General features: G+C 36.8%; 1 protein-coding gene across 7 annotated transcripts in view; it reads left to right on the forward strand.

Annotated features, from left to right (window-relative positions):
* The window catches only part of HMBOX1 (homeobox containing 1), a 184,438-nt gene that overhangs the window by 82,755 nt on the left and 76,780 nt on the right, over positions 1-24,903 (forward strand). For 3 of the 7 annotated variants that reach the window (XM_060015245.1, XM_060015246.1, XM_060015247.1), the window contains exons 1-3: positions 2,596-2,673; positions 14,722-15,198; positions 22,866-22,951. In XM_060015245.1, coding sequence (XP_059871228.1) covers positions 2,627-2,673; positions 14,722-15,198; positions 22,866-22,951 — 610 coding nt within the window. In that variant the 5' untranslated portion in view covers positions 2,596-2,626. Of the gene's footprint in view, positions 1-857; positions 938-2,593; positions 2,674-4,277; positions 4,447-14,721; positions 15,199-22,865; positions 22,952-24,903 lie in introns of those variants that run through there. The other 4 variants (XM_060015243.2, XM_060015242.1, XM_060015241.1 and 1 more) reach the window with 3 other exon arrangements.

Below are 24,903 nucleotides of genomic sequence, written 5' to 3' on the forward strand. Positions count from 1 at the left end.
AGTGCTAATAAGTTCAGTCAGTAATACATGATCTTTAGCTCCTAAACTGTGAATGGTAGATTTCACTTTTTGTTCAGATCTATGTCTGAATTGAAAGGGGTCACAGTGTCTGAATGCTGAATAAAGCAGTAGAATGCTAATCAGAAGATAGAAGTACTAGACTCACTCCATTATTAACTTACACTCTGTTCAGGAATCGACATGGGTATTGGTGTCTTTTTTAAACTGGTATTAATAGTCTCTGCTACTTGATAGTTTGTGAAGTGCTTCATCACCACCATTTAAAAAATGTTTTAAATTCTTGTAGCGTTTTGAAGTAGTTATCTATTATCCCTGTTTTATAGATGCAGAGATTGAGACTTAGAGAAATTCAGTCACTGAAGATTTGGCTAGCAGTAAAATAAGTAATAGACTTGGAACTAGACCCCAGGATTTACCCCACAGTTAAGACTGTTAGCTGCAATCATGCTGTGGTGTGGTTTTTTGTTTATAGGATTCTACATAAATGCATTGATGTTATTATCAACAAATTATCTTGAATGTCACTACAGTGTGTGTATATATATATATTCCATTGCATGTTTAAATCTGTTTCCCTCAGTGGTGTCTGGTAACAGATTAAGCTTCAGGGGTATGATTTTCATTACTTTTTCCAAGTGAATGATTTTGAAAGCTATCAAAAGCATTTTTCTATTTTTAAAATTTTCCTTCAAACCAATGTTTCCTTTCAGAATTACAAAATAATTTTAAAATCATGAGTATCCGATGTTAACTGTTAATCCTTAAGTATGTAATTAAAATTTTTGTTCAATACTTGATTAAAAACTATTTCTGAATTTTCTGTCTTTATTCCACAGAATGATAAATAACGCTGATCATCTCTAGAAAAGATATTGATTCACCTCATGTAAAGTATGCTCAGTTCCTTTCCAGTGGTGTAAGTATCTAATTCTTCTCTTAATTTTCATCCTCTCAATTGTTTTAATAAAATTTAAAAATCATTATGATTATGATCCACAAATGACAGCAGGCGTTTGTAGAGCTGAAAGAATTTTTTCATAGTTATGTGGTAAGGAATGAATTTTCAAATCTATCAACTTTCTCTTTTACCATTTCTGTTTCAAGTTTGAAGTCTAACATTAATTTTCAATTGAACATAAAATTACATATAATTTTAAACTGCTTAATAGCCTAGAAATTTGTGAAACAGATGGCTGGTATTAAATACCTTGTGACAAGCAGAATATTGGAAGAATGCTACCTTAATGCTGCCTTTTGTATGCAAACTACTAAACACCTTAGCCATTTTCTTTACCTACTGGGGATGATAATGTAGTTAAGTCTATTAGCTAATGTAGCTGGTAGACTTTCTTTGGAGTCTGGCAAAAAATACAAATTGGATGGTGGTATTATGTAGAGAGTGTTTTTTGTGCTAGGACATGAGCTGTAACCACTAGTTCATATTAAATAGGCCTCTGAATAAAAGTATTCTAGAGTAGATAAAGTATCTATTAGCTCATTAAGTACATCTTTAGAGTCTAGTGCAGAGTGCCTTTAGCGTAAGCATTTTCTAAAATTTGGGTCAACCAATATTTCAATTAAATTCCTTCTGTTTTGGTTGACAGTTCTATAATCCAGTAAGTAGACATTAAGATAGATTTTCCTTGTTATTTAGGTTTTTTGTTAAACTTTTTTCTTCTCTCATTGGCTTTATCATATATCTAAAAGTCTCTGGAATAGGCCAGGTGGTGTGAACTGTAGCCTGAGTTGCTGCTAAGTAGCTGTGTCCTTGGGAAAGGGAAGGCACTGTGTTTGCTTTGGGCCTGAGTTTCCCTTTTTTAAAAAATACAATTTATTTGTTAATGGCTATTTTCTATAGCCATTAGAATGTAATTAAGCATCATGAGGGCAGGAATTTTTGCCTAACTTGTTCCTTGTTGCATCCTCTCTGCCTTGTACATGGTCTGACACATAGGGGTCACTCAATAAGTGTTAGTTGAATGATTTTTGTCTAAATGGTCTCCTGTTCTCTGATTGCACACCTAATTTATATCTCCCTCTGTAAACTTACATGTTTTTGTCAACACTAGGATTTTATTTTCCCAAATGTGTATAAGGTGGCTGTAATTTAAAAATCTCAACCTTAATTAGTGGTAATTTAAAAATAGCTATTAAAGTATGATTGTAAATTGAATATAATCTTATTTTTCTCAAAATCTTTTTATTATGAAAAGAACATTTTTATACTATTATCTGTAGTCATAGTCTCTCTTCTCTGCGTTAGTCAGTTCTGCCATTGGTTTGAATTATAGAATCATTTTACCATACTGTGAAGCTCAATCCCCAGCAAATCTTCATTTCTTACTTATTCTCACTCTTGTCATTTTCTTACTTTAAAATTGCCTCTCCTTTGATGGTAATAATAATTGTGTGTGTAATGTGCCATAAATAGTAAGAAGGGCCTTAGTACGTCTTTAGTTGGTTAATATTATGACTGATGCAATAATGTGTTAAATCATCATGGAATAAATACCATGTATGATAAACAAAACTAATACATGACTAGACCATATTTTGCCTAGTCATTCTAGATAAAAAGATAAAGACAGCAGTCAAGCTGAAGAAAATGCTGTGTTATCCAATAAGGTCTTATTATCTGTTGATGATTTACAGGTAAGGTAGTTGTGTCATATTTGCACATATGATTTCAAGATTAATCATTTGTGAATGCTTTAACCTTCATGATTATAGGATTTAGTTTAAGAAAGTATGTTCTGGACCTCGGGCCTTATCCAAGAAGGGTTTACATATCCAAGTGGGGTAAAATTTATTGTAAAATACGTTTACTATTATGGTCTAGTAGTATGGTCTTTTAGAATGTCAGTTTATGAACTGAGGCATAATTCCTGAATTTAATTGTTCTTTTATGCTTCAGACATTGTCTGTGTTGTTACAGTGTCAAAATTCTTCTCACATCATTTTCAATTACTGTTGGCCTGAGTCTGCATTCAGATTAGTAATTTGAAGTGAAAGATGTTCCTTATCCTGTGAACAGTTCTTCTGCTACATAGGAAATTAATTCAGTTCTTACATGTTATCTTTTTCTGTTATAAAAGAATTGCTGGTATAATGGACTTAGATGACCTTTGTAGGTCATTTTAGCCATAATTTCATGATTATGTGCTTAAACTAGGTGAATTATAAGAAATAAAATTCGAAAATGACAGAATGTGTACCTTGTTTATGTTAATGCCACTGGAATATTGTTCTCAATATCCAAGAAAGCTTCTAATCTTGGCATTTTCTCAGTAAAATATTGTACCTTCAGTGTCATATGCATGATTTGATCCTGCTCATTATGCCACTATCATTCTGCTCTATAGGAGTCATACATTTTATTCTAGCAATTGTAGATCTTTTTACTTAAGGTATATCTTTGTATTAGGGACCTCTCTTGGTGCAAGGCACAGACATCTAATTTAAACAAGGTGAAGCATAAAGGGAAGTTTATGCTCTTACATAACAATATAGCAAGAAGAGCAGGAGTGGACTTCCGTGGTGGTCCAGTGGTTAAGACTCTGCGCTTCCACTGCAGGGGGCATGGGTTCAACCCCTGGTGGGGAAGAAGAGCAGGGATGAGGTAGGGGCTTAGGAATGACTAGAACAAGGGATATGAACACTGTAGAACTTTCCCCTTTGCTCTGCATTTCTTAGTATGCCTGCTTTAGTTTCCTACAAACTAGCTTCTTCTGCATGGTGAGGAATATACCAGACTAACATCTTCCCACAGCTGAGCACAGTTACAGTGACTGTCCATCTTCCTTCTACTCTAACCTGAATATTTTGAGGAGAACAAGGCTTGGTTTCCTTGTGTGCCCACGCTGTTGGCCAGAAGGTAGGGTATTTTGAGTGACATCCCCAAGAACATGTGATTGGAAACAATGAGGCATTCTGTGTAGACAAAATAATAGGTGCCTTCTGTTATATCCTTTTATGACTTTGGATTAAAAATGTTTCCCATAGTCAAGGAATCTGAAATAACATAATATTACATTGCTTCAGATACTGTGGAATCTTTAGTTCTGGTAGTTGTAATATAAGCTTTAGGATGGATACTTTTCAGTTAACAGGTTAAATTCTTGTAATTTATTTTAGTTTTATGCTAATATATACAGAGTGCTGTTCCATACAGAGAGACGTTTGAAGAATTATATACAGAATTCTATCTGCTCTGATATAAATGGGATAGGAAAATATCATAATTGATTTTTTTTGTCTGTATAATAAAACAGTCCTTGAAATCTCGTATCTAAACAAGGTCAGTTTATGGTGAATTTTGAAAGTATGAAGACCTTCAAAGCATGAAGTTAGCAATGGACAACTCCATTTTCAAGAGCAAAGAATAACGTACAGAAACCTGAATTTACCAAATCATTAAGTTAAGAGGTAAATTATTTGGATTACTAAAGGGATTTGGCAGCTACTTTAAAAAATTTTTTTATTTTTTATATTTTTGCGGTACGCGGGCCTTTCACTGCTGTGGCCCCTCCTGCCGCGGAGCACAGGCTCCGGACGCGCAGGCCCAGCGGCCATGGCTCACGGGCCCAGTCGCTCCGCGGCACGCGGGATCCTCCCGGACCAGGGCATGAACCCGCGTCCCCCGCATCGGCAGACGGACCCCGAACCACTGCGCCACCAGGGAAGCCCTTGGCAGCTACTTTTAAAAAGAACTTCCTAGGATTAAGAATTAATGTGTTACTAAGCACTTGATAGAAAGGACCAAGGGCTGAGGGTTAAGATAGAAACTGAAGTGTCAAGTGTCTCTTATAAGCCATTAGGAAAATGTTTACACAGCTTTTTCAACAAATTTTGAATGTAATATACCTACTGAAAAATGTACAAATCAGTAGTGTACAACTTGGTGAATGTTCACAGCTAATGTACCTATGTAATGTAACTAGCATAGAACAGAACATTACCAACACTGCATAGCATTTTAATAATAGAGCATTTGTGTTAATAAGCAGGGTTCTTTTGACATCAGTTAGGAGAAAAAGTAAATGAGTTACTCTGGTTGAAAGTTTTTTTTTTTTCTCTCTCTCCCAACTAGCTGATGGTATGTTATGGGGGGTGTGGGGGAGGGGGTGGTATATGAAGCTAACAAGAAAATTAGCAGAGTACAGTTGTAATTGCCAAAGATTTAGAATAGCTAATAATTGGCAGCCGTCCAGGTGTCCGAAATAGAATGGCTAAACAAAACTGTGGTATATTCCTACAATGAAGTACTATTCAGTAATAAAAAGGAACAAACTGCTGATACATACAACATTGCAGATGAATCTCAAAAACTTTATACTGAAAGAAGCCTTACACAAAAGAATACATAGAAGTTCCATTTAGATGAGGTTCTGGAACAGACAAAACTAATCTGTCATGGGAAAAAAATCTGAGCAGTGATTGCCTCTGAGGGAAGAGGACAGGGACTGACCAGGAAGGGGCATGAGGGAACTTCCTGGGGTGATGGTAATATTCTGTAACTTCATAGGGGTTTGAATTTCACAGGTGGATGTACTTCTCAGAACTCATAGATGGTAAACATAAGATTTTCATATTTTATTTTATCTAAATTTTACTTCAAGAGAAAAAATACCTGAACAAATACTGAGCTCTAATTAATGATATACATGTGGAAGTATTTAGGGGGAAGTGTACAGATGTCTGTAACTGATTTTGAAATGCATCAAAAGATGAGATGAATAGAGGGATGGATGCATAAAGGAATGGATGGATATGTAGTAAAGCAAGTAAAATGTTAATGGTAAAATCTAGGTCGTTAGTGTATGGGCATTCACTGTAAATTTATTTCAACTTTTCTCTGTGTTTAAAATTTTACATTATAAAACCTTGAAGGAAAAAAACTAGGCAATCAGGAAAGAATGTAATTGTCATGAAAACAGGACTTTTATGATGAATAGCTTGTCACAAATGAATATTGGAAGAGGGCAAAAGAAAATGTTTATAGGTATAAGGCAGATACTGTGGCCCATGGGCACAAATGACCTGCAGCATGTTATTTTAGGTCCACAAAATGTTTGTTTTTATTTTTAATGAGCCTGTCTCTAAAACTAGAACTGTTTCACAAAAAAATTATAGATTTCTGCCTGCTTATTTTTTTTTTAAACATCTTTATTGGAGTATAATTGCTTTACAATGGTATGTTAGTTTCAGCTTCACAACAAAATGAATCGGTTATATATATACATATGTTCCCATATCTCTTCCCGCTTGCGTCTCCCTCCCTCCCACCCTCCCTATCCCACCCCTCCAGGCGGTCACAAAGCACCGAGCTGATCTCCCTGTGCTACGTGGCTGCTTCCCACTAGCTATCTACCTTACGTTTGGTAGTGTATATATGTCCATGCCTCTTTATCGCTTTGTCACCGTTTACCCTTCCCCCTCCCCATAGCCTCAAGTCCATTCTCTAGTAAGTCTGTGTCTTTATTCCTGTTTCACCCCTAGGTTTTTCATGACATTTTTTTTTTTCTTAAATTCCATATATATGTGTTAGCATACGGTATTTGTCTCTCTCTTTCTGACTTACTTCACTCTGTATGACAGACTCTAGGTCTATCCACCTCATTACAAATAGCTCAATTTCGTCTCTTTTTATGGCTGAGTAATATTCCATTGTATATATGTGCCACATCTTCTTTATCCATTCATCCGATGATGGACACTTAGGTTGTTTCCATCTCTGGGCTATTGTAAATAGAGCTGCAATGAACATTTTGGTACATGACTCTTTTTGAATTTTGGTTTTCTCAGGGTATATGCCCAGTAGTGGGATTGCTGGGTCATATGGTAGTTCTATTTGTAGCTTTTTAAGGAACCTCCATACAGTTCTGCATAGTGGCTGTATCAATTTACATTCCCACCAACAGTGTAAGAGGGTTCCCTTTTCTCCACACCCTCTCCAGCATTTATTGTTTCTAGATTTTTTGATGATGGCCATTCTGACTGGTGTGAGATGATATCTCATTGTAGTTTTGATTTGCATTTCTCTAATGATTAATGATGTTGAGCATTCTTTCATGTGTTTGTTGGCAGTCTGTATATCTTCTTTGGAGAAATGTCTATTTAGGTCTTCTGCCCATTTTTGGATTGGGTTGTTTGTTTTTTTGTTATTAAGCTGCATGAGCTGCTTATAAATTTTGGAGATTAATCCTTTGTCAGTTGCTTCATTTGCAAATATTTTCTCCCATTCTGAGGGTTGTCTTTTGGTCTTCTTTATGGTTTCCTTTGCTGTGCAAAAGCTTTTTAAGTTTCATTAGGTCCCATTTGTTTACTTTTGTTTTTATTTCCATTTCTCTAGGAGGTGGGTCAAAAAGGACCTTGCTGTGATTTATGTCATAGAGTGTTCTGCCTATGTTTTCCTCTAAGAGTTTGATAGTTTCTGTCCTTACATTTAGGTCTTTAATCCATTTTGAGCTTATTTTTGTGTATGGTGTTAGGGAGTGATCTAATCTCATACTTTTACATGTAGCTGTCCAGTTTTCCCAGCACCACTTATTGAATAGGCTGTCCTTTCTCCACTGTACATTTCTGCCTCCTTTGTCAAAGATAAGGTGACCATATGTGCGTGGGTTTATCTCTGGGCTTTCTATCCTGTTCCATTGATCTATATTTCTGTTTTTGTGCCAGTACCATACTGTCTTGATTACTGTAGCTTTGTAGTATAGTCTGAAGTCAGGAAGCCTGATTCCTCCAGCTCCATTTTTCGTTCTCAAGATTGCTTTGGCTATTCGGGGTCTTTTGTGTTTCCATACAAATTGTGAAATTTTTTGTTCTAGTTCTGTGAAAAATGCCAGTGGTAGTTTCATAGGGATTGCATTGAATCTGTAGATTGCTTTGGGTAGTAGAGTCATTTTCACAATGTTGATTCTTCCAATCCAAGAACATGGTATATCTCTCCATCTATTTGTATCATCTTTAATTTCTTTCATCAGTGTCTTATAATTTTCTGCATACAGGTCTTTTGTCTCCTTAGGTAGGTTTATTCCTAGGTATTTTATTCTTTTTGTTGCAATGGTAAATGGGAGTGTTTTCTTGATTTCACTTTCAGATTTTTCATCCTTAGTGTATAGGAATGCCAGAGATTTCTGTGCATTAATTTTGTATCCTGCTACTTTACCAAATTCATTGATTAGCTCTAGTAGTTTTCTGGTAGCATCCTTAGGATTCTGTATGTATAGTATCATGTCATCTGCAAACAGTGACAGCTTTACTTCTCCTTTTCCGATTTGGATTCCTTTTATTTCCTTTTCTTCTCTGATTGCTGTGGCTAAAACTTCCAAAACTATGTTGAATAAGAGTGGTGAGAGTGGGCAACCTTGTCTTGTTCCTGATCTTAGTGGAAATGCTTTCAGTTTTTCACCATTGAGGACGATGTTGGCTGTGGGTTTGTCATATATGGCCTTTATTATGTTGAGGAAAGTTCCCTCTATGCCTACTTTCTGCAGGGTTTTTATCATAAATGGGTGTTGAATTTTGTCAAAAGCTTTCTCTGCATCTATTGAGATGATCATATGGTTTTTCTCCTTCAATTTGTTAATATGGTGTATCACGTTGATTGGTTTGCATATATTGAAGAATCCTTGCATTCCTGCAATAAACCCCACTTGATCATGGTGTATGATCCGTTTAATGTGCTGTTGGATTCTGTTTGCTAGTATTTTGTTGAGGATCTTTGCATCTATATTCATCAGTGATATTGGCCTGTAGTTTTCTTTCTTTGTGACATCCTTGTCTGGTTTTGGTATCAGGGTGATGGTGGCCTCGTAGAATGAGTTGGGGAGTGTTCCTCCCTCTGCTATATTTTGGAAGAGTCTGAGAAGGATAGGTGATAGCTCTTCTCTAAATGTTTGATAGAATTCGCCTGTGAAGCCATCTGGTCCTGGGCTTTTGCTTGTTGGAAGATTTTTAATCACAGTTTCAATTTCAGTGCTTGTGATTGGTCTGTTCATATTTTCTATTTCTTCCTGATTCAGTCTTGGCAGGTTGTGCCTTTCTAAGAATTTGTCCATTTCTTCCAGGTTGTCCATTTTATTGGCATAGAGTTGCTTGTAGTAATCTCTCATGATCTTTTGTATTTCTGCAGTGTCAGTTGTTACTTCTCCTTTTTCATTTCTAATTCTATTGATTTGAGTCTTCTCCCTTTTTTTCTTGATGAGTCTGGCTAATGGTTTATCAATTTTGTTTATCCTTTCAAAGAACCAGCTTTTAGTTTTATTGATCTTTGCTATCGTTTCCTTCATTTCTTTTTCATTTATTTCAGATCTGATTTTTATGATTTCTTTCCTCCTGATAACTTTGGGGTTTTTTTGTTCTTCTTTCTCTAATTGCTTTAGGTGCAAGGTTAGGTTGTTTATTCGAGATGTTTCCTGTTTCTTAAGGTAAGATTGTATTGCTATAAACTTCCCTCTTAGAACTGCTTTTGCTGCATCCCATAGATTTTGAGTCGTCGTGTCTCCATTGTCATTTGTTTCTAGGTATTTTTTGATTTCCTCTTTGATTTCTTCAGTGATCACTTCGTTATTAAGTAGTGTATTGTTTAGCCTCCATGTGTTTGTATTTTTTACAGATCTTCTCCTGTAATTGATATCGAGTCTCATAGCGTTGTGGTCGGAAAAGATACTTGATACAATTTCAATTTTCTTAAATTTACCAAGGCTTGATTTGTGACCCAAGATATGATCTATCCTGGAGAATGTTCCATGAGCACTTGAGAAAAATGTGTATTCTGTTGTTTTTGGATGGAATGTCCTATAAATATCAATTAACTCCATCTCGTTTAATGTATCATTTAAAGCTTGTGTTTCCTTATTTATTTTCATTTTGGATGATCTGTCCATTGGTGAAAGTGGGGTGTTAAAGTCCCCTACTATGAATGTGTTACTGTCAATTTCCCCTTTTATGGTTGTCAGTATTTGCCTTATGTATTGAGGTGCACCTATGTTGGGTGCATAAATATTTACAATTGTTATATCTTCCTCTTGGATCGATCCCTTGATCATTATGTAGTGTCCTTCTTTGTCTCTTCTAATAGTCTTTGTTTTAAAGTCTATTTTGTCTGATATGAGAATTGCTACTCCAGCTTTCTTTTGGTTTCCATTTGCATGAAATACCTTTTTCCATCCCCTTACTTTCAGTCTGTATGTGTCTCTAGGTCTGAAGTGGGTCTCTTGTATACAGCAAATATATGGGTCTTGTTTTTGTATCCATTCAGCCAATCTGTGTCTTTTGGTGGGAGCATTTAGTCCATTTACATTTAAGGTAATTATCGGTATGTGTGTTCCCATTCCCATTTTCTTAATTGTTTTGGGTTTGTTATTGTAGGTCTTTTCCTTTTTGTGTTTCTTGCCTAGAGAAGTTCCTTTAGCAGTTGTTGTAGAGCTGGTTTGGTGGTGCTGAACTTTCTCAGCTTTTGCTTGTCTGTAAAGGTTTTAATTTCTCCATCAAATCTGAATGAGATCCTTGCTGGGTAGAGTAATCTTGGTTGCAGGTTTTTCTCCTTCAACACTTTCAATATGTCCAGCCACTCCCTTCTGGCTTGCAGAGTTTCTGCTGAAAGATCAGCTGTTAACCTTATGGGGATTCCCTTGTGTGTTATTTGTTGTTTTTCCCTTGCTGCTTTTAATATGTTTTCTTTGTATTTAATTTTTGACAGTTTGATTAATATGTGTCTTGGCGTATTTCTCCTTGGATTTATCCTGTATGGGACTCTCTGTGCTTCCTGGACTTGATTAACTATTTCCTTTCCCATATTAGGGAAGTTTTCAACTATAATCTCTTCAAATATTTTCTCAGTCCCTTTCTTTTTCTCTTCTTCTTCTGGAACCCCTATAATTCGAATGTTGGTGCGTTTAATGTTGTCCCAGAGGTCTCTGAGACTGTCCTCAGTTCTTTTCATTCTTTTTTCTTTATTCTGCTCTGCAGTAGTTATTTCCACTATTTTATCTTCCAGGTCACTTATCCGTTCTTCTGCCTCAGTTATTCTGCTATTGAGCCCATCTAGAGTACTTTTAATTTCATTTATTGTGTTGTTCATCATTGCTTGTTTCATCTTTAGTTCTTCTAGGGCCTTGTTAACTGATTCTTGCATTTTGTCCATTCTATTGTCCATTCTATCTCCAAGATTTTGGATCAACCTTACTATCATTATTCTGAATTCTTTTTCAGGTAGACTGCCTATTTCCTCTTCATTTGTTAGGTCTGGTGGGTTTTTATCTTGCTCCTTCATCTGCTGTGTGTTTTTCTGTCTTTTCATTTTGCTTATCTTACTGTGTTTGGGGTCTCCTTTTTTGCAGGCTGAAGGTTCGTAGTTCCTGTTGTTTTTTGTGTCTGTCCCCAGTGGCTAAGGTAGGTTCAGTGGGTTGTGTAGGCTTCCTGGTGGAGGGTACTAGTGCCTGTGTTCTGGTGGATGAGGCTGGATCTTGTCTTTCTGGTGGGCAGGTCCACGTCTGGTGGTGTGTTTTGGGGTGTCTGTAGACTTATTATGATTTTGGGCAGCCTCTCTGCTAATGGGTGGGGTTGTGTTCCTGTCTTGCTAGTTGTTTGGCATAGGATGTCCAGCACTGTAGCTTGCTGGTCGTTGAGTGAAGCTGGGTGCTGGCGTTGAGATGGAGATCTCTCGGAGATTTTTGCTGTTTGATATTATGTGCAGCTGGGAGGCCTCTTGTGGACCAGTGTCCTGAAGTTGGCTCTCCCACCTCAGAGGCACAGCACTGACTCCTGGCTGCAGCACCAAGAGCCTTTCATCCACAGGGCTCCTTAATTTGGGATGATTCGTTGTCTATTCAGGTATTCCACAGATGCAGGGTATATCAAGTTGATTGTAGAGCTTTAATCCGCTGCTCCTGAGGCTGCTGGGAGAGATTTCCCTTTCTCTTCTTTGTTCTCACAGTTCCCAGGGGCTCAGCTTTGGATTTGGCCCCGCCTGTGCGTGTCAGTCGCCGGAGGGCGTCTGTTCTTTGCTCAGACAGGACGGGGTTAAAGGAGCCGCTGATTCGGAGGCTCTGGCTCACTCAGGCCGGGGGGTAGGGAGGGTCACGGAGTGTGGGGCAGGCCTGCGGCGGCAGAGGCCAGCGTGACTTTGCAGCCTGAGGCGCGCCGTGCGTTCTCCCGGGGGAGTTGTCCCTGGATCCCGGGACCCTGGCAGTGGCGGGCTGCACAGGCTCCCCGGAAGGGCGTGTGGCTAGCGACCTGTGTTCGCACACAGGCCTCCTGGTGGCGGCAGCAGCGGCCTTAGCGTCTCATGTCTGTCTCTGGGCTCCGCACTTTTAGCCGCGGCTCGCGCCCGTCCCTGGAGCTCTCTCAAGCAGCGTTCTTAATCCCCTCTCCTCGTGCACCAGGAAACAAAGAGGGACGTAAAAGTCTCTTGCCTCTTCGGCAGGTCCAGACTTTTCCCCGGACTCTCTCCCGGCCAGCCGCGGTGCACTAACGCCCTGCAGGCTGTGTTCACGCCGCCAACCTCAGTCCTCTGCCGGAGCTCTGACAAAAGCCGGAGCCTCAGCTCCCAGTCCCGCCCGCCCCGGCAGGCGAGCAGACAAGCCTCTCGGCTGGTGAGTTCCGGTCGGCCCGATCCTCTGCGCTGGAATCTGTCCGGTTTGCCCTCCGCACCCCTGTTGTTGTGCTCTCCTCCGCGGCTCCCAAGCTCCCCCACTCCGCCTCCCGAAGTCTCCACCCGCGAAGGGGCTTCCTAGTGTGTGGACACTTTTCCTCCTTCACAGCTCTCTCCCGCTGGTGCAGGACCCATCCCTATCCTTCCGTCTCTGTTTAGTTTTTTCTTTTGCCCTAACCAGGTACGTGGGGGGTTCCTTGCCTTTTGGGAGGTCTGAGGTCTTCTGCCAGCGTTCAGTAGGTGCTCCGCAGGAGTTGTTCCACGCGTAGATGTATTTCTGGTGTATCTGTGGGGAGGAAGGTGATCTCCGCGTCTTACTCTTCCGCCATCTTCTGCCTGCTTATTTTAATTTTATTTATTTTAAAATTTTATTTATTTATTTTTGCCTGCGTTGGGTTCTCTCTAGTTGCTGCCAGTGGGGCTACTCTTTGTTGTGGTGCGCGGGCTCTAGGCACGCGGGCTTCAGTAATTGTGGCATGTGGGCTCTACAGCACAGGTTCAGTAGTTGTGGCGCACGGGCTCATTTGCTCCGCGGCATGTGGGATCTTCCCGGACCAGGGATCGAACCTGTATCCTCTGCATTGGGAGGCGGATTCTCAACTGCTGCGCCACCAGGGAAGTCCCGCCTGCTATTTTTAAAAGGACTTAGAAGACAAAGCAGTCATTGCAATAGAATAGAGACTCCAAAGGTAGATACAGATTTTTGTGGAAATTTTGTATATGATAAAGGTGGCATTTCAGACCAGAGGAGAAGAGATGTATTACTCAGTAAAGCATATTGGACAAATGAGCTATCCATTTGGGAAAAGATAAAGCTCAAATCCTTTCACACTCATTAGGTAAATATAAATTCTAGATGGAGCAAAGATCTTAAATATAAAAAACTGTTACTAGAACCACTAGTCCATCAGTAGGTTTTATCTAAGTGGTTTAGGAGATTTAAAAAAGGACAAAAGCCTGTGTCCCATATCATTTGATTCCAGTAAGTCCTGCCATATATTGGAAAGCAGAATGATGCATGCTTTTGGAGTCAGTAAGGTTTAAATCTTTTCTATGTCTTAATCAGACTTGTTTGCAAGCTACAAAAGCATTGTGAGCCTTAGTTTCCTCAACAATCAATCAATCAATGTAAAACTTAAAAGAAAAACTACAGAGGGTTGTCGTCAGGAACTGAGATTATATTACCTGAAACTTTTGCCCAATGCCTGCCTAGAGTGCATGTTCAATAAATTTTTAGTATAGAGGGATAGAGAAATAGATCTCCAACAGCTTAGGGGAACTGGCCCAGAGCAGAAATTTACCTGGAAAGGATGAGAAAATTCTTTGACATTTATTTCCATCAGCAGGCACTTACTGAGAGCCTGCTGCATGCCATGCAACCTATTTGGCACTAGAACTATAAAAATAAAAATAGAAGAAATTCCCACTTAAAAAAATCTTAAGAAAGTCAGGTTTTATAAGAAAGGAATTCAAGTAGTGAGAATTTTTATGATATTTGACAGCTCCCTTGAACTTAATATTGTTATTGACTCTGAGACATTTTCTGGTGTGCTACAGTATCTTGTGTTAGTTAAAGGAAGCATAATGGAGAAGCAATTTCCTAAGAAAAATGAATAGTTCAGTTTGGCCACCACCACGAAAGATCCATTTCTTGGGATAACTATTAAGAGAGAATACATTACAGAGATGAAATACTCATGAAATTGCAAAGTGGTGGGTAAAATGGTGCTTGATAAATTTTTTTGTGTGCCTCTCTTACTTTTCCATTTAAATATTCTTGCTGGTTATTAGTATTTCCTTGGGCTAAGCTTACCAAACTGTTTGTCTACAGTAAATGAAATCACAGAGTTCCTAGGTCAGTTTTGCTGATAAAACAAAATATTCCTGTTATTATAATATGATAATAATAATGTCTTAATCATTTTCAGTAAAGAAGTTGATATAGAAATATTTTATCTTCTGTGCATTCTCAATACATAATGATATATTCTTTGGTAGATATTGTAAATAAAGGAACTTTAAAAAAATTTTTTTTGTTTTAGTTTGCTGGAAACCATGTCTCACTATACAGATGAACCCAGATTTACCATAGAGCAGATAGATCTGCTTCAGCGCCTTCGACGTACTGGAATGACTAAACATGAAATTCTCCATGCCTTGGAAACTTTGGACCGTCTTGATCAAGAGCATAGCGACAAGTTTGGAAGAAGGTCCAGCTACGGAGGAAGTTCATATGGGAATACTACCAACAATGTTCCAGCATCTTCCTCTACAGCTACAGCTTCCACACAGACCCAGCATTCTGGAATGTCCCCATCACCTAGCAACAGTTATGATACCTCCCCACAGCCTTGTACTACCAATCAGAATGGGAGGGAGAATAACGAGCGATTATCCACATCCAATGGAAAGATGTCACCAACTCGCTACCATGCAAACAGCATGGGTCAGAGGTCATACAGTTTTGAAGCCTCAGAAGAGGACCTAGATGTAGATGATAAAGTAGAGGAATTAATGAGGTTAGTTCCTTTCTTATTCAGAGTCCTCCAAATGTTTATATTCTTAAGACTGATTTTGAGTAATGAAGCTGTATTTCAGCTCTTTACCTATAAGAACTGTGATGTCCCCTCCTCCTTTAGTGATAAAGAAAAAAATTAAAATTTTTATGTTTTTAATTCAAAAACATTTAATTTTCTTCTCTACTTAAGTTCTTTCTCTTTGCTGCTTGATAAGTCTTTTCCATTCTCTCTGTTATCAAAGCAAAGGTTAGCCTTCTCTTTATGGCTCTAATCACTAACATCTGAATTTTCTGCATTTCTAACAAACACATTATAATCCTTAAATCCATTGTAAGTACTTGTTCTGATAGGATGACTTTATCATGATACGTATACTCTTAATTTTTCCCTCCAACATGCCAATCAACAAAATAATTTTGAGCATCTATTTAAAAAGCAATGTTCTTAAGCAGAAAAATAGACATGGTTTCTACCCCTAAGAAGCTAAAGTTCTAATTTTAGCAATAGATGCCATACACACACACACACACGCACGCACGCACACACAAATTTAATGTTATCTATTACAAAATAAGTGTAAACACTTAGAGTTTGAAACACTGAGAAAAGTCGAGTTTCAACAGAGGTGATTAGGAGAGGCTTCACCCTGGACCTGGGACATTTTGAGGGCAGCACTGATGTGCTTTCCATTGTTGTGTCTCCAGGATCTAGAACTGTCCTTAGCACATGTTAAGGGCTTAATATGTCAATTGAATGGAGGAATTTGAGCTAAGCTTTAAAGGATAGCTTCTGTTTTAAAATATAGGAGCTTTATTTAAAGTTAAGGGAATGGTAACAGGTAGAAAAGGCAAGACATGATTAGTCTTATAAAAACTGCAGATTGGCTAGATATGGTAATAAGAATAGTATATTAAGAGGCAGTACAGATTTGGGGAAGATTTGAATTCCATATACATAATTTATGTTTAACTTGGTGGAAATTAAAGGAGTTCTTACAGGTCTGTAGGAAAGAGTTGATAAAAGCATTGTTTTCAGTAGATTATCGCTACTGTAGTAGGGAGGAGAGCCTGCAGGTAGATTAGTTACAGTATATATGAAAGAAACCGTAGCAGTAATTTGTGAAATAAAATTATAACCTATAATTATGAGTTGTAGTTCTTCTGTAAGACTTTAGGACTTGAAGATAGTATAATGGTGACTTAATACTGCCATATGGAACATCTATCCTATAGTACCACAAAGGTAAAATATCTTTTGAACAAACTGTCCTGAATTTATTTTTAGGGTGGAACTGCCATATAGGGAGTTCTGGGCTAAACGGACTATTGTATCTATTGTGTCAGCCAAAAAGTTCGTTTGGTTAATGAATATGTTGTTCAATAAAGTTTTTGGTGGAAATGAAAAATGTCTTTTATTTTTACTTAAAACCAAATGAACTTTTTGGCCAATCCAATAGATTTCAACGTAATTCCTGTAATGAATAGTTTCATAGAGCAGCTACAGGACCCTATTATTTAAGCTTTGTGAAACTTAAAAATATAAAAGATCAGCTTGGCTTTTAATTCATTTTCACTTGCTTAAACAGCTGGCCAAAGTTTAGATGTTCCTTTTGAATTTAACATCTATATCACTGTCAAGATTAAGAGAGAGGACCATTTGGGCAAATAGAAGTTACTTTAGTAGTTAAAATGTAAGAAGGTTAGCTTTTAATTATGCTAGTAGAGTGGGTATCAACAATAAAATTTGTTAGAATGCTAGCCTGATTTTTGTTGTTGTTGCTGTCGTTAATCAGTTTTAATGAGCTTTAAAAACAATAGTTAGTTCCCAAATGTGTGTTAGCCTAACAAGAAATTTGGGACAAAAGTCCCTGGAAGATTGTCCAGAGTCTAAAACTTGACTATAACGATCTAAAAAATTGACTATTAACTCTAAGGTTATCATAGTGTTGTAGTTCAACTGTGTCCTCAAAATAAACAGAAAACCTATTTAGCCAGGACTAGGGTTTGTAGTTAAATCCAGCAATTACACACATTCAAGTGTCATCATTAGATATATATGTGTTTATAATTGTTATCAGTATTTAATTTACATACATCCTACCTTGTTGCATAGGTAGGATACTTTATGGCTTCTTTCTTAGAACTGCTCCTGTGGTGTCCTCTACTCATGTAGTGGTCTCGTTGAACCTTCTGGCTCTGTGGTCCTCTGCCATTGTGCCCTCACCCACATCTGCACTCTAACTTTGTGCCCACCTCTTGTTTTTCTCAAGTTTGCAAATAGTACCAATCCTTAGGTTTGAGGGAGAAGTTGATTACATGACTGGTTTCACTTTTAATCATTACAACCATGCTGTGTGTGAGGTAGAGCAGAGAAATTGAGATTCACAAAAATTAAGTAATTGACCCAAGAAAACTTAAATATTAAGTGGCAGAGCTGAATGCTAACCCATGTCTTTATTACCAGTGTGTCTGTCGCTGGTATCTGTTGCCTCTGTAAATAAATTTTTCATGTGTGTAGATTTCAGTAAAATTTTAGGAATGGTGGTTAATGTAACTTAAGACAAAGTGTGAAAGCCATAATGGACTTATCCCCCACTCTTCCCCCACGTGATATTTGCCACGTCAAATCAATCACTTACTAGCCTAATGAGTTTTTATTTGGTAGAATGTTAGAGAAAGTTTTGGTAGTGAATCTTTCTGAGTACCCTGTGCCCACATAGGGCTACACTGCCCTTTGCCCACTCAACACTGTGGTGATATAGTGGGTTGGATTTGGTGGTCTCTAGGTGGGGAGAATGGATCCTTGAATGCCTTCCTGCCTCCTTTTCTACATGTGTCATATGTAATTCACCTCTTGTATGCTTACATTCCCCAACCTCCAGAGCACTCAGCCGTATGATAGAGCTTTCAAATTTCATAATCCACTGGGCCCACGAACTTAACTCCTAATAATTTCAAGGTATACAAAGGAGGCTTTTTTTTTTTTTTGTAAAACTTGATTAATTTGTAACTGTATACCTGATTAGCTTGTTAAGAATCAGAAAGAGAGTAAATGCTACTTTTTCCATTTTTGGATTGATCAGGGTTAAAAAAAAATGAAAGGGAAACTAGAATATGAATTCTCAGCAAATTGTTGAATATAACATTTTAGGAAGGATTTTAAAGCCAGGAGCTAGAATAAAGCCCGATTTTCCATGTTAATATTTTTTAAAAGCATCTGTTAATATATATGTTTATATATAGGTGTATATGTACATCTGCTAATATAATAGTGTGTACCTATTAAAGTGTATCTGTCCTATTGTGTATATATAAAATAACAATTGAAATGAGGCTTAATCAGAATTAATAAACAATGTCATATAAAAGATATTACTCCTAACTACCCACGTACTAAATTTTCATGAGTGTTTAGTATGTTATCTAGGATCCTGAGACTTTCTTCTGAGTTGGTTATCCATATGCCTAGTAATAGCTTATTTACTTGTGTAGGTAGGGATTTATGTTCTATAAGACATAATAATCAGTTACCATGTTGTTCACACAGATAGAATAGCTTTTGTTTTAACATTATCTTTTAAAATTCTAAATTATGCTTTATCTCCATGAGTAGAAATTAAAGTAAAAAGGTTTTTATTCATATGTGAAAGCATTTGTGTGTAATTATATTTTCCCACCTGTGAAATAGTCTGTCTTGGTAGGTATTGCTCCATCTCTGGAAGTCTTTGAGATAGATGTCTACTTTAAAGGGTCCTACAGAATGTGTAGTGTATATCAACTAAGAGAATATGGAAGATCTTAAAGCGTACCACTTTTAAACATTCAGTCTTTAATAGCCTTTGTTCCAGAAAAGGAAATATTACCGTTTTGAGCTAGTATACATAACTCTCTTCCATTCTGTTTTGGGAAGCTTAAACATATTTGATATTAAGAATTTAGAGCTGTTTTATAAATTATCTAGATCAGGTTTTCCATTTTACAACCTTTTATCTTCAACTACAGATTTGTTCATTCATGGAACAAATTAAGCTCTATTATATGCAAACCCCATGATGAATAAGACACAGTCTTTGTGCTAAAGGACTTTGTAGGCTAGTAGGATAGATAAGACCAGATCAGGAGCAACTATAATACAGAATAACATGTAATATATTCGCATGTGAGTAGTATAAACAAAATGGTAAAGTTAGTTATTGGAAGAAAAGATCTTTTTTAGCTCTGAGGATCAGGGAGAACGTCTCTGAATAGGTGGCAATTATTATTATTTTAAGATGTCTTTAAAAAGGGTAATTTCACGAAGAGGCATTACTGAGTGTATGTAAGTGGTTAGATACAAATAGAGTGGTAGCTTATCTTGGAAATAAACTGTAGAGTCAAAGAAAGATCAGCCTACACTTCACTTTTATTCCATAAGGCTGGAGGAGTAGAAATCATGAGAAGTGTGAGATTTTATAAGATAAGGGAGGAAAAGTGGATTCATTCTCCTTAAAGATGCCAAATTTTAGATGAAGAGAGGAAGTAAGGAATAGATGAAAGAGTTAAATTTGGAGTCAATGAAGGAGTTTTCACACCAGGAAATTGGTGACTTCACAGGGTACAGTGTGGACAACATTAGGAGAGGCAGGTCGTTAAAGAAGGTGGAATGAGTGAGGGGGAATATGTGAAAGTTTAAAGAACAAATTTAACCCAGTAGAATGGAAGTTTTTGAAATACATAAGAGAACTGGACACAGTGAAAGTTAAATGCTGTTACTATTTGAAAATACCTAGTGTAACCAACCAAATGACACAACACTTGTATCTAAATTGACTGTATAGAAGTCTTTTCATGGTGCTTTAAAATACCCAATGCAGATGTTTACTTCAGTCTTACATACTTAGAGCAGATCGTCTGTTTATTCTTTTCCTGGGATTCTTTCCAGGGTATTATAAAATAATAGTCATTGTTTATGTAGTGCTTTTACAGTTTCAAAAAGTTTTACATTGAAGAATTTAAAAATTTTTTATACTATATACACACACACATTTGATATTAAACTTTGTTTAAATTTAATTTCACTGCTTGGAGAAAAATCTTAAAAGACTTGTGGTGGGGGGTATTAATGTTCTCATTTTACCAGATGATGCAACCAGCTTTATTAAATGACTTGCCCAAGCACACTCTTATCTTGTTTTATGTTTTTCTTCAACTTGAAAAAGCTTCTCTCTGGTAAAGCAGTTGAGTAAAGCGGTTTTTTTGGTTTTTTTAAAACTCATTGTGGGTGCTTAGAAACTTGCCAAGGATCTAAAAATATAGTCTCTGAGAGAGGGTAAGTGAACTGCTGCTCTGTTGCAGACTTTTTGGGGTTCCTTCTGTCTTGCTGCAGTCCTTGGTAATATCATACTGCAGGGCTGTGAATAATTCACAAACCGGATATGCCCTACTGGAATATTGCGTGTTATCTCCTCTTTGTGACTTAGTCTCTAGGTGAAATTGATTTTAAATAAATTGATTTAAATTCCAATTTAAATCAGTAATCAAGAAAATACCATTTAATCATTTTCCCCACAGAAGCACATTTTTATTTAACCTTAATAGATAGTCTCTTAAACTCAGTTTTCATTTTCCTAGAGGGACATTCTGTACATTGAAATGCAATGCTTTATTTAAATTTTTTCAGGTTAATTTTGCATCTGTATCAGAAACCAAATGATTTGGTTGTTTTATTTACATAAGCCAATTGAAATAGATACTGCTGAAGTTTATCTTGCTCTACTGATTGTTGATGGATATTTGACAGCCATATGATAATGTAGACAGTTATTTTGTTTGACATTAAAATGTATTTCTTTGTGCCTTTTTCTTTCAGATACATAATTTTTAAATGAGAATGATACTTTTCAAAGAATCAAATATAAATAAGCATTGTGGAAGGAATCTAGGGAGTATCTAGATCAGTATGAGAATTTTCAAATATTGGATTAGGCAGTGGCCTCTTTCTTTTCTTTCTTTGGGAATCTTTTTGATTAGGATTTCCAGCCAGTAGATGAGGAGTAGACTGGAGCTCCAGGTTGGAAGCTGTCCCTACTATCACTTCTCTGCTCTTTTCCAGAATTCCTCAAAGGGAGCATGGAATTCACAACAGAGTGTACAGCTCCTCCTCAGCAAAGGACTGCAAATCTGCTCTGAGTGAATCACAGCTGATTCTTAGGGGATAGGATACTTTCTTTCCTTGTTCCAAATAATCTGTAGAGAGACTTGAGCTCCTATAAGGAGTCTGTGGATCATTCACAAAATGATTTGTAAAGATGTCATGATCCCTTTGTCTCAGATCAGGGGTTCACAAACTTTTTCTGTAAAGGGTTAGATGGAAAACATTTTAGACTTCGTGGCCAAGAGGCAAAGTCGATATAATATAGATACTTACATACAAGAGAGAAAGCAAATGGTCACAAATTTTTATTTATAAAATTCAATATAGAATAATTAATAATTGAATACAATTTTTAAAATACAGGCCTACTAATGAGAAGAATGGAATTTTTTGGTGGGGAGAGGATAATATTTTGCTTACTTCATGTTCAAAGTTAGTATTCCCTGTCCTCAAATTGATTGTGAATGTTCATCTATGAAAACTATTCTTAGCTCATAGGTTGTATAAAAACAGGTGGGAGGCCAGATTAGTCCATGGGCCATAGTTGTTGACCCCCTGTGTTAGACCATAAATTGCCACTCTTCTGTTACTTTTGAGCTTGAATGAAATTCCATTTATGTAATACTTTTGAACATTCAAAGAGAAATTGGTCTTTAAGGCTTTAAGTATAATTTTTACTGAAGTATTCTATTTGTTCTGGTGGAGAAACAGAAGTCTTGCCATTCATTGTCATTCTAGTGAATGTCTAGTCTTTTGAGAATTTGTTGACTTTTTAAATAAGTAAAAATTTATAAGGCATCTAGTGAAGGAAAAATTAGGTTTATAATATGTAATCCCAAGGACACAAAATATAGTGTAGTTTTAAGTATTAAGCATTCTGTATATTACATGTACTAGGAAATTAATGTCTCTTTTATATTAAAATTTTATATTCAACCCATCCTGCTTAAAATTTTTTTGGTTTATTCAGGACAAAGAAGGCGAATTAAAAGGCAGAGCCTTCTTAAAATGGCTAATAATTTAGCAGTTGTGAGAATGATGATTTCTATTCCTTTAACAAAGGTTTTCAAATGAACTGAACATTATTTATGCGGTTGCATAGTTAACATGCGAAACCACAATCTACTCACAACTGATTTTTGTTGTTGTTGTTGCTTTTTATTTTTCTAGGATTTCTGTCTGTGTAAGATATATTCATTACCCAGTAATGAAACTTTGTATATACCATATGGCAGCCTTGTTCCTAATGTGAATTATAAACAGCATGCGATTAACCGTCCTCTGGTATGAGACTTATATCTACTGTGGTATTCACTAAAGCGTCTGTCTGATGGTGTGATGTTTTAGGACTTGAATATTTGGTGTTTCTTGGTTTGTTTTAATTTCATATTTTCACACAAGCTTGGTCTGTTTACCTTTATTTTTGTGTCCTTTCTTTCTGTGTTCTCCCCACCTCTCTGCTTCACCTTTCTTAGCAAAGATGAGGATTTCTACCTTCAACATACATTGTTGGTCTTGTCTTCTGTTTTTGTTAGGAGGGACAGCAGTGTGATAAAAGAGGAAATCAAAGCCTTTCTTGCCAATCGGAGGATTTCCCAAGCAGTTGTTGCACAGGTAACAGGTAAGAGCTGAAGAGCCCTTTATTCTGGAATCTTGTCTAGTCTCTGCCTTCTGGTGCAGATGTTGGAATATTGCTTGCATTTCTGCATTGCAGTGCAGATCTGTCAGCTTAGGCATAATAATGTATGCCTGTGATTTAAAACCCATTGTCTCCGACATCTTGGAACTTCTCCAGTGACTTTTTTTTTTTACTTGTGCTAGTAAATTTTACAGCATTTGTAATAAGCATAAAATTCCCTATTTTATGGCTAAAAAAGGATTCTCTGGTTTTCTTGTAATTGTGACAGAGCTTATGACACATGCACATCCAACTGCTATCTACATTTCATATTTTTAAAAGCTTCACAGTCCTCCAAATCCAATCCCTGATTTTACCAATTAAAACATGATTCATGAGAGTAAAGGAAGTTGTGTTTTTTCAACCACTTTTCTATATGTGAAAGCTTTCCTCAAAGCATTACTGAGAAGATAAGAATTACCAGTGTCTTCTCTTTGTTTTTTATATCCCATCCCATTACCCACCCCACCGCAGCCCCATCCTGAGTATGTGGTGTATATGTGTCATTCTCTATTCAGATTGCATTTTTTATGGAGTTCTTGAATTTTGGGGTAGCATGTGTTTTCTTTGTTGGTCTGTAGTCTTCCTTTCTTGGATATCAATGACTTATAAGACCTTAATAAAATCAACTATGTCTTAGTCATGAGAGGAACCAGAAACTCTTTCAACTACATGTTGTAGTTGATACATTGTTGTGTGTTGTACATTGATGGATATGAAAATTAATTTGTTCCTCCCCTTCCTTTTTTTAACATGCCACTAGCAGCTCTGTGACTTCGGGCTTTTTAGCCTCTGCACCTCAGTTTCTTACTTCTACAATGATATAGTTGGATCTGATCTTTAACAGTACCTTCCAATTTTAAGATACTATTTCTGTTCTCTAGACATTGATACATATTGAAGCTCATTTACCTAAACGGTTGTTATTGACCATTTATTTGGTTAAAAATGAAACTTGAGATTTCAGAAGTCTTAAATTTCACCCCAAGAATCTAAGGTCAGCCAATTTTAATATGTGTGTAACATATTACACTAGTAATGTATTTTTATAAATGACACTTCCGTTCGTGGTAAAAAAAAAAAATTTAATTAAAGGCATGTCCCTTCGCCTAGAAATCTTAAACAAAAGGACAGTGTGTGAATTTAATTTTTATAATCTTCAGTTGTTTTTCAGTAGGATATTTAAAATAAATTGTTACCTTTATCTTCAAGGATTAAGGCATGGTGCTAAGGGCATTGTAAGGGCAAGTTAAGTGGGTTTTACCAAAACCCACTGATGTGCACTATGGAAAGATGGAGCGTTGTCTTTCAGGACTTTTATTTCAGCCCCCAAGATTAGTAGCAATAGTATCTTCTAGCTTGTCAACCTCAAAAAAAAAAAGACAAAATCGTACTGTTATAGACAGCATTATAAAGTTGATTTTGCCCAAGTGGAAATATTTCTGAATGTCTTGAATACCCTGAATCTTGAATCATCTTGGACTTTTTAAATAATATCTTTTGAAACCCATCAGACGTTGATGCAAATTATAATAAAATACCTTTAAAAGGAATTTCTTAGCCATATCTAAAGCATTAGTTATACCATTCATCAAATCCTGCCTTTTCGGGGTTTTTGTTTGTCTGTTTGTTTTGTTTTTTCTATTCAATATTTTTCCTTAAGTTTTTTTAAAACTTATTTTATACTGGAGTATAGCCAATTAACAATGTTGTGATAGTTTCAGGTGTACAGCAAAGGGACTCAGCCATACATATACATGTATCCATTCTCCCCACTACTGCCTTTTGGAAAGGGAAATTAAAAGATGTTTTAGCATCTTGCTACTCAAAATGTAGTCCATGGGACAGCAATATTGGAAGCTTATTAGAAATGTAAAGATACAGAGTATCATGCT

This window comes from Delphinus delphis, chromosome 6 (genome assembly GCF_949987515.2).
Source record: "Delphinus delphis chromosome 6, mDelDel1.2, whole genome shotgun sequence".
In the NCBI taxonomy this organism is placed as follows: Eukaryota; Metazoa; Chordata; class Mammalia; order Artiodactyla; family Delphinidae; genus Delphinus; species Delphinus delphis.